General features: G+C 46.9%; 1 protein-coding gene across 4 annotated transcripts in view; it reads left to right on the forward strand.

The window, feature by feature from the left end:
• Positions 1–11,983, forward strand: part of DAAM2 (dishevelled associated activator of morphogenesis 2) — a 260,805-nt gene extending 248,822 nt beyond the window's left edge. For all 4 annotated transcript variants that reach the window (XM_032790193.2, XM_032790191.2, XM_075064271.1 and 1 more), the window contains 2 exons: positions 8,941–9,111; positions 11,721–11,983. In XM_032790193.2, the coding sequence (XP_032646084.1) occupies positions 8,941–9,111; positions 11,721–11,936 (387 nt within the window). In that variant the 3' untranslated portion in view covers positions 11,937–11,983. The remainder of the gene's footprint in view (positions 1–8,940; positions 9,112–11,720) is intronic.
• The last annotated feature ends 2,450 nt before the right edge of the window (positions 11,984–14,433 follow it).

Here is a 14,433-nt window from a genome sequence, read left to right on the forward strand (position 1 = left end):
GAGGAGAGTTGGCAACAAGCTACAGACCTGCTATATCATGAGATGGAGGAGTGATAAGTTGTCGAAATGAATTTATTTTAATGAAAAATATATACCAGCCCATGTTGTTATCCTCCCTCCACCCAAAAACCACATTTTCCATCTTGCTTTGCCCATATATCTTCCCCCAAATGCCTTAAGTAATAAGCAAGTTTCTATCCACGTTCCTGTGCCTGACATCACAGAATATCAAAAAAAAAATATAATGCTTAGTACTTACATAATTTTCATATGTGGATTTCAAAGCACTTTACGACAGTGTCTGCCATAAGTACCATTGGTCTCATGTCACAAAAGGAAGTTGAGCCAACGAGGTTCATGGTATGTCTACAATGGAATAAAAGACCCATGGCTGGCCCAGGTTAGCTGACTGACTTGAACTCACAGGTCCCAGAGCCCAGGCTTGAATCTCTACACCCCTGAACAGCCCCTTAGCCTTAGGCTGCTGACCTCGGCCAGCAGTGGATGTTTAAGTGCTGTGTAGTGGTACCCTACCTGACTTGCCCAGAGTCACCAAAAGCATCAGTGGCAGAATCGGGAATACAACTCAGATGTTCTGATTCCCAGGGCAGTGGCCTGTCTTCTGGAGCATTCTGGCTCTTGTGGGTTCAGCCTGGTGAGCAATCTGATCAGTGTGTCCATTCATTGAGAATGCAGCATTATGCCTATCAGGAACCCCACAATTACTTGCCACAAACAGGGCCCAAATAATGAAGGCTCGATGGCACCTCAGGGAATAGTTCACCTATCCATGAGCGGAGGGGGCAGGAGGTTCATGACAAACCCATCTTCAGGTCTCTGTGCCCGCTGTAGAGGGGACTAAATGAAGGAACCACCTCTAGTCCAGAATAACCTCCTTGAGTGTCTCTGAGATGTGGACTGGAGTTGACACAAGGAGGCATGAAATGCAGCAGAGCTGTCTCAGACGCTAGGGCGTGTGTAACTCACTAGTTCAAATAAGATTAACGTGTCATTTCTTGGTAAGGCCGACAGCTCTTCTAAAGAATTATGACAGCCCAGGAGCACACGGCAGGCTCAGCCTGAGGGCGCACACATGCAGAGTTAATGGGCAACCAGCCAGGGATAAGCTGGGCAATCAGAAATTTCCACTTCAACAAGGAGGCCCATTGAGTAGTAATCACCCAGCACGTGATCCCGACCATTTTACACTTCAAAGCAGCTTTTAAGGTAAAGGCTGTGGCAATGCCTCACATGCTGCTCATGCACTGTAGGGTGGGCACTGGGAAAGTAATGTGTTTACAGTGGAGTGTCCTGGGTTGAGATGGTAAGTTCTGAGAAGCAGTTGTTGCAAAACCGATACAGTTGATAAGTAGAGAAAGTACTAAAATAGAGGGGTGTGTTTAAAGGGTATGAAGACAGCATGAGATTTCCTTAGCATCCCATCTTCAGTGATACTTGCATTTAGAGTAGTCCACAGACATTAACTAACTAATCTTTGCAACTCCCATATGAAGTAGAGGATAGGGATCTACCATCCTCATGTAACACATGGGGAAACTGAAGTACAGACAGGAAAGTGACTAACACAGGGGTAGTAAATTATTTTTTTGTTAAGGTCCAAATTTTGTGGTCAACATATAGTCAAGGTCCAAACTCCAGAGAAGAAGAAAATAAAAAATAAGTAAATAAGATTTTTGGGGTCCGTTCAAAAGCATCTAGCAGTCTGGATTTGGCCCGTGGTCCGCCTAATGACTGCTGCTGGACTAGCAGAAAGTCATATTGGTGGCAGAGTTGGGTCTAGAATCCATTCTTCTCGTTCATATTCCTCTGCTCCTATAGCTTTTTCTGAGTGGGAACCAGAGAGAAAACATTTAATTAAATAAACCATAATTTTGTTTCATAGTTCATTTGTTACTTTTGTATAATTGTACCTTGTTTGTTTCTACCTTTCATATTTCATTGCTTTACAGTAAGCGAATGTGGCATCATGAGGTGTCAGAGTGCATTCAGGACAGTCCTTCCTCAACATTACTTCAAAATCTAGAATCAGTTATATTTATAAGACTCTCCAATAGTTATTTTTCTTTGAGGGTATTGTGCCTCGAAGGAGACAGTGGCACTCTGTGACTCCATTTAGTGGGCGGAGCAATGACCAGAGCATCCCTGCTGATGAAGCAAGAGTAGCTGGTGCATGATAGCTGTTGGGCAAATGGCAGCAGGAGTGTAGAGCGTGTGCATGCAGGTTCCCCCCTTTTGAGGGAATTAAGAATGGCACTTGGGAACTACACACATCTTATATGTAGGCAGGATTCAAGAGGCCCAGGAAAGGGGGGACTAGGCAGTACTTACATACTCTGTGGGATTGCCCCTCCACTGGTTTAAACCAGTTTAGTGTTGTGCACCATTTCACTCACCTTCCCAAAGTTCTATAATCCAGAGCAATGTTAAGATTCATTCAATTTCTGCAGTGGTGCTCCCATTCCTACCTACAAGAACCCTTGTGACAAACACTGACCTTGGCTAGATGTAATGATTGCCCATTGTGTGATGTTGCCAGGGACTAAACCCAGGATCTCCAGTGCTAAAAGCACAAGTTTCTGTCACTTGATCTAACAGAGCAATTCTTCCTGCTGGCAGCAGTAATAACCTCTTATCCTTTGTGATCTAGATACTAGTGAGAAGCTGTACAGAGTTGAGAATTTGGATTCTGGCCCACTTTTGAGTAAATAAGAGTCATTCTGGCAAATTTTGTGGGAGTTCAAAGGGCAGGAAATTGCCTAGAACAAGAGAGTGACCATTTTTGTGCATGTTCTGTGTGGGGAAGGAATGTCGCTGGTCTTGATTTGTGCCTTACTTTTTAGTTCTCTGCAAACCATGGTAATGAGTTAAATGGGAAAGGAATCCCTGAGTAGGTCTGTCCCCCGTCCTCGTAGAATGTTCTGGGCTCTTTGTTCTGTGCATGATGGCAGTGTCTGTGCACTGCAGAGGTAGGTTTCCCCTCTTTCTTCACCCCTCCCCCTGGCCTCCCTTGGCTGATTGGCTTCTAATGGTAAAAAGAGAGAACTAAGCAATGGATCTTCTTTTTCAGGTTCCATAGGGGCTGTCTCCACAGCCTCTGGTCTCCCTGGGGAAGGGCTGGAGTCCCCCAAAAGATATAATGCTTACTCTCTACCGTAATTTTCTAAATATATATGTCCAGAGATGGGGGTTAAACTCAACACAACAGGCAACCATTGCCAGCCTGAATTTGCACCCTACAGTCTCTGATTCTCTTGTCATGCTCGCAACTTGTGCTGCTTGCAGCAAATTTTGTTTAATGTCAGCTACTCTGAATTTCTCTGTTTGGGTTTTTTTTGCCAAAAAGCAACTGTTTAAAAGAACTAGACTATTGCTGCAAAGTGCTTTGCACGAGCCTAGCAGGAAGAGCAAAGGAGACAGAGTGTGGGGAGAATTGCAAAATTTCACAGGCAGCGCCAGAAACAAACTGTTCCTTCATCCATTTTTGTTAAGGGATTTCTTTCCCCTTCAGTGTAGGTTGGGTGGTGATGCTTATGCTGTTCCTCTCCCAATGTCAGTCCTAGTGCAGCCATCGGAGTTGCAAGGGCTTCTGAGGCTGGATCCCAGAGTTTCTCGCTCATTTCCTGTTTCGGCTACAAACTGCACAGCTCCTGGTCTCTCTCACATTCTATAAAAACACTCAAGTGGGGAATGGGCAGCTGGATTGTCACCCCATGGACCAGGGCCGTCCTTAGGATTTATGGTGCCCTAAGGCGGAATTATTAAACTGGTGTCCCTGTGCCTGTCTTGCTCTTAGCAACACAGACATAAGCTTACACTACTGGAAAACTTGCCACATGCATGTTTTAAAACCAGTGTAACTTAATGAAGCACATTGTAGTGCTGATGGACTAGCACTAAAGAAGTAGCACAATATAGAAAAAATTCTGATTTGACAGAATGATGCAAATAATATAATTTTTTTAATTTATCAACATTTTATTGGAAATTTCTATGAAGAGGTATTGAAACAAGGATTTGTTTTTAATTAAAAGCAATCTTTCTGGCTTTTTTGGCTGCAAAATCAGTAATAATGTCATCGTATGACAAAGACAAAGTGATGTCTTGTTCGACTGCAAGAACAGCAAGACCAGTCAAGTGTTCCTGACTCCTTGTAGAACGGAGATCGTTTTTAATGAGCTCTAGTTTTGAGAAACTCTGTTCTCCTGATGCTACTGTTACAGGAATTGTCAGTGGAATACAAGGGGCAATGTACATATTAGGATATATGTCAACAAGTTTGCTGGTATGAATAAACTGTACAGTATCCATCATCGATTTTATATGTGGCAGCATTGATGACAGTGTACTCAATTCTTCATACAGTTCAAGTCTATTTAAATCAAAATGATCGCCTTGCTTCAGAAGGCTCTCTAGGTCGGAGTCCCCAATGCAGTGCCCGAGGGTGCCATGGTGCCCACAGGGGCCTCTCAGTGCACCTGTATACTGGCTGGCAGACGAACATCTGCCGAAATGCCCCCGAAATTCGGCAGCATTTCAGCAGCAACGCCACTTGCCGCCGACAAGCAGCATCATCCAGAGGCGTCGCTGCTGAAATGCCACCGAATTTCTGCAGCATTTTGGCGGATGCTCGTCCACCACCACGGTCCTTTGGCTGATACCCACCAGACCAAAAAGGTTGGGGACCACTGCTCTAGGTTCTTGCACTTCATCATTAGTTGCTCTTGTTTTCCTATTTCATTGAATTTAGTCCTGCTCAGCCCACCTACAGCTGAGTGAGTGGAACCCCAGGCCGACAGCGGGTTGAGTGGCTCAGGCAGGATCTGAGCTGCCGGCCTGCTCAGCCTGCTGCCAGCCTGGGGTTCCTTGGGGTCCCCAGGCCAGCAGTGGGTGCTGAGTGGGGCCAGAGGCTGGGACCCGCTGTGGCAATGGGGCAGCAAGCGGAACCCCAGAGCAGTGGCGGGCTGAGCCACTCAGCCCACCTCTGTGTGCCACCTTTGGCACGTGTGCCGTAGGTTGCCGACCCCTGCTCTATACATTAGTAAGGAGGTGAGCATATTATAGTTGTTGGAGGGCTCTATTTAGCAGTAACAGGGATATAGAAAAGTCAGTCAACATTTTTTGTTTCTCTGATGAAAACTGGTCCACTCTCTTCTCCATACCAAACTTGTCACAAATAATTGTCGTCAACTTAATTTTCTGTTTTTAGCTAAGATACTAATTTTAAAAAAATATATTGAAATTGAATTCAGGATTGTTAGCAAACGTTTTTGGCGAACAAATTTGTTAAATGACAATCTAAATGGCAACACAGTACTGCTTTCATGCTTGGCTCACCCCCTAGCCTGCTGGTCCAACAGCTGCAGTAGAGGGGGAGATAGGTGGAAAACTGCAGGACCCCAAAATCCACCTCTTTGGGGTCCAGAGTGGCAGCAGGTCCGATCACATGCCAATGAGCACCACCACCAGCACCCTAGACCATGGTGAAGTTAGTACAGCATCTGATCTCAGGGACAGGGCACCCATGGAGCCATAGCAGCTCATCCTGCCCTGCGCAGCTCCCCCTGGGTGAGATGGATCACTGCCAGAATGCGCTCCCCAGCTAGAGTGACCAGAGAGACACGCTCCCCAGCTAAAGTGACCAGCTCCAGATGTCCTGATTTTATAGGGCCAGTCCCAATATTTGGGCCTTTGTCTTTTATAGGCACCAATTACCCCCACCTAGGGTGACCAGACAGCAAATGTGAAAAATCAGGATGGGGGGGTGGGGGGAATAGGAGCCTATATAAGAAAAAGACCCAAAAATTGGGACTGTCCTTATAAAAGCAGGACATCTGGTCACCCTACAGGTGAGTTCCTTCCTCCCCCCCTTCCCAGAGACCCCAGCAGCCAATAACCTCCCTCAGACTGTGCGGCATTCTGCTCTCTCTAGGACCCAGCTGCCTCGCTCTTACATGCTCCACTGCTTCCCGTCTGTGCGCCCGGCAGAGCAGTGCCCCCAGACCTAATAGTGCCCTAGATGACTGCCTGTGCTGCCTATGGCTAAGGACAGCCCTGCCATGGACCAGGACTGTTGTCATTTGTATTAATAGGCTGTGCACCTGAAACACTCTGTAATGATCACACGCAGTGAATCTATAGCCTGCAAGAGTCATGGTGTGGTTTGACGGAGGTGTGTCTGTGGGGAGGGTCTGAACATCTACACTGGGGGTGTGTGTAGATACGTATGTGTTGGCTGAGAGTGCCTATGGGTGCTAATGTGTGTGTGGATCTGTGTTGGGAACAAAAGGATCATCGAGAGGGCGTATGGCTCTGTGTGAGTATCGGGCAGCAGGGCACGTGGGTGCGTGTGAGTTTATGGCTGTGTCCGAGTGGATGAGTATGATGATGTGTGCGTGTACTGCTAATGGTGTGTCTGTGGCCACGTCTACACTACGGGATAATATTGAATTAGCTAAAATCGGTTTTATAAAACTGATATTATAAATTCGATTTCATGCGGCCACACTAGGCACAGTAATTTGGCGTTGTGCGTCCATGGTCCCGTCATTGGTCGATGTTCTGTACCGTCTACTGCCGGAGAAAACTGGCAATGAGATGACGGTTATCTCTCCCTCTGTACTGTCCGCTGCTATCATGAGTGCCCCTGGCTGAAATCGGCCGGGGCGCAACGCAAAAGCAAAATTGGGATTGACTCACTTGGGACTGAGTCAATCCCTCCCTTATGGTTTCTAAAAATAGAGTCAGTCCTGCCTAGAATAAGGGGCAAGTGTATTAGAGGACCAGTGTATCAGAGCACAGCTGCTCCGTGTCAGTATTCACAGGGGGTGCCCCTGCAACAACCCCCCGTTGCTTCCTCCTCCCCCAACCTTCCTGGGCTACCGTGGCAGTGTCCCCCTGCCCATTTGTGTCATGAAGTAATATAAAGAATGCAGGAATAAGAAACAGACTTGTTTAGTGAGATAAAATGAGGGGGAGGCAGCCTCCCGGGGCGATGATAGTCCAGGCAGGACATTAAGCGGTGTGGGGGAGAGGAGCCCAGCATGCTGCTGCTATGACAGTCCAGGCAGTACAGAATCTTTTCTTTACACAGGAAAGGGAGGGGGCTGAAGCCCCAGTTGCTATGATGAAGCTGGTTATTAGCCGTTCTGTACTATCTACTGGGAGTAACCATTCCCATTTTTACCCAGGCGCCCCCGGCAGCCTCACCTAGGCCAAGTCAGAGCATTCACGGGCTGATGGCAACGACAGATATCAGTCATATTGCACCGTCTACCACCGGGGAGGGGAGAGGAGCGGATACTGCTCTTCACTGCTGCAGCATCGCGTCTACCAGCAGCATTCAGTACACATAGGGTGACATTGAAAGTAGTCAAGAAATGATTTCTTTCCTTTCTTTCACGTGGGTGGGGGGGGAAACTGAGGAGCTATTCCCTGAACCACGCCAGACACTGTGTTTGAACCTACAGACATTGGGAGCTCAGCCAAGAATGCAAATACTTTTCAGAGACTGCTGTGGACTGTGGGATAGCTGGAGTCCTCAGTACCCCCTCCATCCATGAGCGTCCATTTGAGTCTCTGGCTTCCCGTTACGCTTGTCACGCAGCGCTGTGTATCCTGGAGATTTTTTTTCAAACGCTTTGGCATTTCGTGTTCTGTAACGGAGCTCTGATACAACAGATTTGTCTCCCCATACAGCGATCAGATCTAGTATCTCCCATACGGTCCATGCTGGAGCTCTTTTTGGATTTGAGACTGCATCGCCACCCCGTGCTGATCAGAGCTCCACGCTGGCAAACAGGAAATGTAATTCAAAAGTTCGCGGGGCTTTTCCTGTTTACCTGCCCGCTGCATCCGAGTTCAGATTGCTGTCCAGAGCGGTCAGTGGTGCACTGTGGGATACCGCCGGAGGCCAATAACGTCGATTTCCGTCCACACTAACCGTAACCGTAATCCAATTGTTAATATTGAGAATTTAGCGCTACTCCTCTCGTCGGGGAGGAGTACAGAAATCGATTTAAAGAGCCCTTTATATCGATTTAAAGGGCATTGTAGTGTGGATGGGTACAGCGTTAAATCGATTTAAAGCTCTTTAAATTGATTTAAACGGGTAGTGTAGACCAGGCCTGTGTCAGGGCTGCAGGGCTCATGGCCCAGAGCCAGGCTTTGCTGTGACTTCACCACTGCCAGATCAAGGCTGCCCTGTTACTGAAGTCATGCCAGTTGGCAGCCTCCAAATGCTTCCTATAGCCTCAGCATTTGCCTTGTAAAATACAGGCCACTTCTGATGTTTCCGCTCTCTTTTAAGTCCGCCTGGGAAAGCTGGCTGCTTTCCTTACTCTCCTCTCCTGCCCTGTCTGTTTGCAGCCTGGTTTCTGACAGGCAACTGCTTTTATGTTTGCTCAGCGGTCTCCACAGTGAGGGATTACACCGCAAAAGGCCAGTGATGGAACAGACTGTCATGTTACGGCAAGAGTCCCTTAACCCCAGCCATGTTATCAATTGACCCAGAGGGGAGAGGAGGCTGATGTGATCAGGCACAGTTCAGCACTCATTCCCTCATTGGTTACAGTGATGTTGCTGAGGTGTGGCTGGACAGCTGCTCTCTGAAATGACTCTGTGGCCCTCAGGCACTGGGCATTGTTTTTTTTGACATGGGTGCTTAACTGGTGCCCTCCAGATCTGCCTGCAAATGCCAACTAGCTAGTTAGGGGAGCATCTTCTTCAGGGGTGACTTTAGGGGAGAGATCAAATGGGCTTTTCTTAGCTAGCAGGGGATTGCGGAGGTGATTTCCCATTGGCCACAAAAGAACTTGAAGAGGCTTGAGTGTGGTGCAAAGCCATCCCTAAGCTTTATCTCCTTGACCTCCTTGAACAGCCCCTCTAATTGCCATGCTCGTGTTCTATTCTTTTCCCTGACAGTATGCCAAGGCACTGAAGCATTTTGGAGAGAATGAGGGCAAGATGCAGCCAGATGAATTTTTTGGCATCTTCGACACCTTCCTGCAGTCGTTCACAGAGGCCAAACAAGATCTGGAGAATATGAGGAAGAAGAAAGAGGAGGAGGAGCGCAGGGCACGCATGGAGGCCATGGTGAGAACCCGGGGGAAGAGGCATGGGGGAGGGGATGCCTCTTTCCTTGTTCTCAAGAGAACAAGGCCAAGTGAGACGATTTCCATGCTTATGATCCATCCCTGCCACTGCTTCAGACACCACCTCTCACTGTCTCCTTTGCTCCCGCAAGCCTGGCTCTCCTCCACCTGTCCCTCATTTCTCATCTCCTCTCCTGGCTGCCTGTCCTCCCACTCCCCCTCCTGCCAAAGTGCTCCTTGGCTGTGGGCTTTCCCTCCCACTGCAGGCCTTGTTATTGACACAGCGTTCTCAGTCATCAGGGGAAACATCTGGTGGCTGCCTTGAAATCCCAGGGCTGACAAGAGGGGCTTCCAGCCCCCAGGGATCTGTTCTGCACTCTTCTCCAATGAAAAGGTTGTGCTGCCCTGTCAAACCAGGGCATGCTGTCCCAGCCCCCAAGCTGCTTTCTTGACATCCGGGTGCCTCCTTCCCCACACCTGGAGGTTGCCATCTGGCTATTGGGCTGCCTCCCCTGCACAGTCCTTCTTTAGGACTGATATTCCTGTTTCAAAGCACTTGGCACCAGATCTCCCTCAGTCCTGCCAACTGGGCTGCTTTCGTTCAGACTGGATTATTATCTGTTCTGTGCCTGTCCCTGGACAGTGTGTTGTGACAGAGGAACACACTGGTGCCTGCGTTGCAGATACCAGCAGCCTTTCCCCCGGCTGCCCTCAATGCCTTGGTTACTCAGACTGCCTTCAGCCCTGACAGGGCAGGAGAACGTGCATGCATCATTGATTCACCTGTTGGAACTCTGATGTGTGGGTCCCTGGGGGTTGGGGTGAACTAACCTCCCCTGTTCCTGAGGCCTGAGAACAGCTCAGCATTCCTCTACCTCCTTTTGTGCTGCCAGCACTTTAATTCCAGCAGCTACTGCGACCCAGGGCTTGCTTAGTAGGATTGCTGCTTTGAGCTTTTTTAATTATTATTTTTATTTATTTATGTTTAAACTACTCTGTTTGGCTTGGTTCAGAGGTGGAGGGGGGATTAAGGAGAAATCCCAGGACTTCAGCATCATCCTTGGAGTTGCTGTACGAGGGGATTTAAAATGCCAGTACTTGGCATCGATTTATTAGTGCTTAGTCTTTAAAAGTGAAGTGGTTCATTGTTAAAGTGTGGGTATTGTAGGTCAGCAGCGCTGAGTTGCCTCAACAGCCTGGGATAGCAGAAGGGCTGCAGGTCAGGGGTGTGGGGCATGGGCAGACCTATGTGTGGGGAGCCTAGGGCTGGGATAGCAGGGGGTGCTGCAGGCCAATAGTGTGGGGCACTGAGAAAGCTGTGTGTGGTCAGAACTGGAATAGCAGGGGATGTTGTACATTGCAATTTAGGTTTATTTCCTGTGTAGGTTGGTGGAGGAGGGGTATGTTTCCCCATGTCCCGTATTCAAACTTGATGGGATCCTTCTTTCCAGAAAATCTTTCCCTGTTGTAACTCACTTGCTGGAACGCTTCCCATCGCCCACCATGCTTCAGGGAAGAGGTAGTGAATAGGACCCCTTCACTGACTCAGAGAAGGGTTGTAGTTGATATGTGGAGGTGCATCTCCTGCATCGCAGGGGCTGACACAGAGAATGAGAGCATCGCGGTTGGGTCTGTGCATGTGGGACAGATCACCAGTCCTAACCCAAGGAGCCAGCCAGTGCAGGGAAGCTTAGATGGATGTTAGCAAGACAAACTCATATGGCCAGACTCCTTGCTGGTGTCACTCCAGGGAAGCAGGGCATCACCCAGGGAATAACTCAGCTAGTAAACTTAAAAAAATAAATAAAAAAAATTAAAAAAAATTGACCTTTTTCATCACTGATGCTGTTAGTTGACTTTCTGCATCTTCTTCAAGTTGGACAGTGCAATTTGGCTGGTCTTCTTCACTTTTTGTTTATAGTTGGCTTCTCTTTCTGGATCTCTTTCTGTTGACTTTGTGTTCCCATCACTGTAAGAGACTGACTCCATCCTAATGCATATGGTTTGATTGAATAACCACATTTCTATTCCTATTTGGGTTTATTAGCACACCCTGTGCTTAGTTTGGGGCCTAAGCTACATCTGTCTATACTCTCTCCTCTTTTCATCTATGGGCTGGACTGTAACCTTCCAACCCAGTCTGAATAAGGTGTAGCATGTAGCTGCCACTGCCCCAAGAGCAGGACGTGAACCAAATTGTAACTCTGAGTTTGGTCTCTGCTTCTCCCTTGCTCCAGGAGGGAAGTATCTGCAGATTACTTGCTTCCCCCTTTAATGCTGGGTTCAATGCAGGGCTGGGGCACTGGGGGGCAAGGAGGGGTAGACAAGGCTCCACCCACTCCTTACCCACCTGCACAGGAAAACAGAGGAGCAGCCCAGTATGGCTGCTATCCCCCACACAGGCTCAGGCATAGGGTTTGAGGGGGTTTCTTATGCCTTCTTTCTCCTCCGTGTGCAGCAGGGCTCAGGACTGAGCCCCCCTCTGTAATCTAGCTTTCCACATTATGCCAATCACTGTAGTATCTTAGTGCCAGCTTGACAACGTCCCTTAACAATACAGTGTTCTGTCCAGCCCCAGCCAAGCCTAAATCCATGTGTCTTACTCAACAGCTGAAAGAGCAGAGGGAGAAAGAGAGGCGACAAAAGAAAGCAAAGGCCGGCAGCATCTCCGAGGAGAGTGGGGAGTTCGACGACCTGGTGTCAGCCCTCAGGTCGGGCGAGGTCTTCGACAAAGACTTATCCAAGCTCAAGCGCAACCGTAAGCGTTCAGGGAACCAAGGCTTGGAGACGAGTCGGGAGCGTGCAGTAACCAAACTAAATTATTAACAACAAAAGGAAGGAGGGGACGTTAAAAGAAATAGAACAAACCCAAAGAAGATGATGACAAAAAACAAACGAAGAAAGATGAATGTGTGTGACAGCAATTGGCTGATGGTTGCCCCAAGGGCTCCCCCAGCCCATAGCTAGAGATGTTACCTTTTCATGACCAACTTTCCTCCCGTCCCACACCTCCCCCATGCGCCTAATGTGGAATGGCTGTAAAAGTGCCTCTGTGGAGTCAGCAGGGTTTGTGACTAGGCCATTTGGATCGTTGGCTGATTTGCTTCTGGGAGTCTTGCCTCCAAGCTCAGCAAATGCCTGTTGATGACAAGAGGAACCACTTGAGCCTTGTGGACCACTCGGCAGCTGGGGGAAGATCGTTTGCTGTATGCCAAAGTACAAACAAGTAGTGTTCTCCATCTGTTGAGACTAAGCAAGACCATTACATCTCAGGCTGGCTCTGAACAACCGTGACACCTTCTCGAGATCTGGAGCAACCTTCGGGAGTTTGCCATGGAGTTCCTTTCCAGAACTGGATTTATAAAGAGTCATTGATGAGAACCTGAAAAATGCTTTTGATCTCATGTACTGTGTATTTTTATTTGTGCTTTTTTGGCCTATAGTAGCCAAAGCAAATGACACTCAGAGGGGAAGGACGGGGTTTGGAAATGAGATGGAGTCCTGGCTCAAAATCCAATAATCAGAATTCATAAAACCATTTACAAAACTTTTTTTTGATTTTGTTAAAGCTGTTTTCTAGAACCTGTTGAAGCTTCTAGGGATGTTCTAGAACCTGAAAAGTTGGGGGAGAGTGAAATACATGTTCTAGAATGGGTGATCTGCGTTGGAGTCTAGAAAATGAATCCACAGCCAGTCGGGGCCAGATCCAGATGCTCTTAGAGCCTACTGCCATTGCCCAAGGGTAGGAGGGTAATAGCCACCCAGTGCTGATAATTTCACACTGCTTTTGCATCATTTTGTTAGTGCAACCCAATGGAAATTGGGAACTATATGGGATCATCACAAGGTCCTAAATAAAGATAGTCAAGCGAGATCACTGACAATGGAAATGGGATATTTTTTTTTCCACTTGGTGCCAGCTACAACTTTATTGGAATGAACTAGAGCTTGCATCTAGGAAGTTGGCCTTCTCAGCAAACCCCTGTGGGAACCATAAAATATCATAATATGTGAAGATGTCAAAGGACAGCCATGTTCCCCTGGGTCTTTTCCACTTGGAAGATGATGTTTGCAATGAAGGTGCCATAAACAAGACAGGAATTAATCAAGAGGACACAGATCTGAATGGGTCGAGGGCTTTGAAAATTAGTGTTTAATTAATAGGAATTTTTGTATTAAAAAATAAAAATGTAAAGCACACAGCCAAAAACAAACAAGCCAACAAGAAAGAAACTGACTATTTTGTTGCTATGTCTGTTCACCTTCACGACTCTAGAAATGAGACTAGCTTATGCAGGTTGTCACGGTTTCATTTGTCTTGTCTTTCTTAAGTGAACTTTTTGGTTATCTTTCCACGGAGAGAAAAAGGAGGAGAAAGAAAGTAGTATTCTGGATGTGATACTAGATAGAGAAAGAGACCCATCCTCTGCAAAATATGCATTAAAAAACAAACAGCAGGAAATCTTGTAGAATCTGGAGGAAGTCAGAAACAGATCAGTTCGTCACTTTAATTACTTGGCTTTATTTTTCTCCGAATGTCACTTAATCTCAGGCTCGGCATTGAGTCTGCAGGACAAAACTCCGTGCCCCAGGCACACTGCCTGATCAGTATTATATTCAGACAACATCGGGGAAACACACTGTGGAGGTTCTCTGAACTCTTGGAAGGTTAAATAATTATGTAAACTATGGAGATAAGAAAAAAGTTTAACTGTAATGTTGTTTACTGTATTTTGAGTCTCCCACCCTAGAATTTCCCTATTGATGACATTCCAGACCACTGCACCTCTGCAGAATACTCATGGTGAAGAGCTGGTATCTTACAAGAGCTGCGTGCATTCTCCTTCAGTATTATTCCCTTCCCCTTCGAGGATTAGCAGTTAACAGAAATGTCCATTGTGGCAGACCCAGGCACCTTTTAGGAGAGAGATTTTGTATTTTCATACCAGGTTTTGAAAGTTTAAGGAAAAAAAAACTTACATTTGTCAGCAATTTTTTAAAAACTCCAAAATAGATTTTTAAAAAGTCTTTTTTGTAAATTACATTCACAAGCTTCTTGCTGCCCCCGTACTAGATCAGTGCTCTATTCCAACACTATTTTTTTAAAGCATGCCATATAACCCACCCTGTGAGAGCCATATGAGATTGTAATAGGTGCCAAATTGGTATACATTGAGTTTAGTGTTTGGTAGTCTCCAAATTCCAAGTCTGAGATTTTTAAGGATTATAAATATTGGGATTTTTTAACCTGGTTTATCTTCCCTGGTTTTAGTGCTCACTCACTAATTCAGTTTAGTACCAAGGTCAGATTTCAGCCCTGGTA

This window comes from Chelonoidis abingdonii, chromosome 3 (genome assembly GCF_003597395.2).
Source record: "Chelonoidis abingdonii isolate Lonesome George chromosome 3, CheloAbing_2.0, whole genome shotgun sequence".
Lineage (NCBI taxonomy): Eukaryota > Metazoa > Chordata > Testudines > Testudinidae > Chelonoidis > Chelonoidis abingdonii.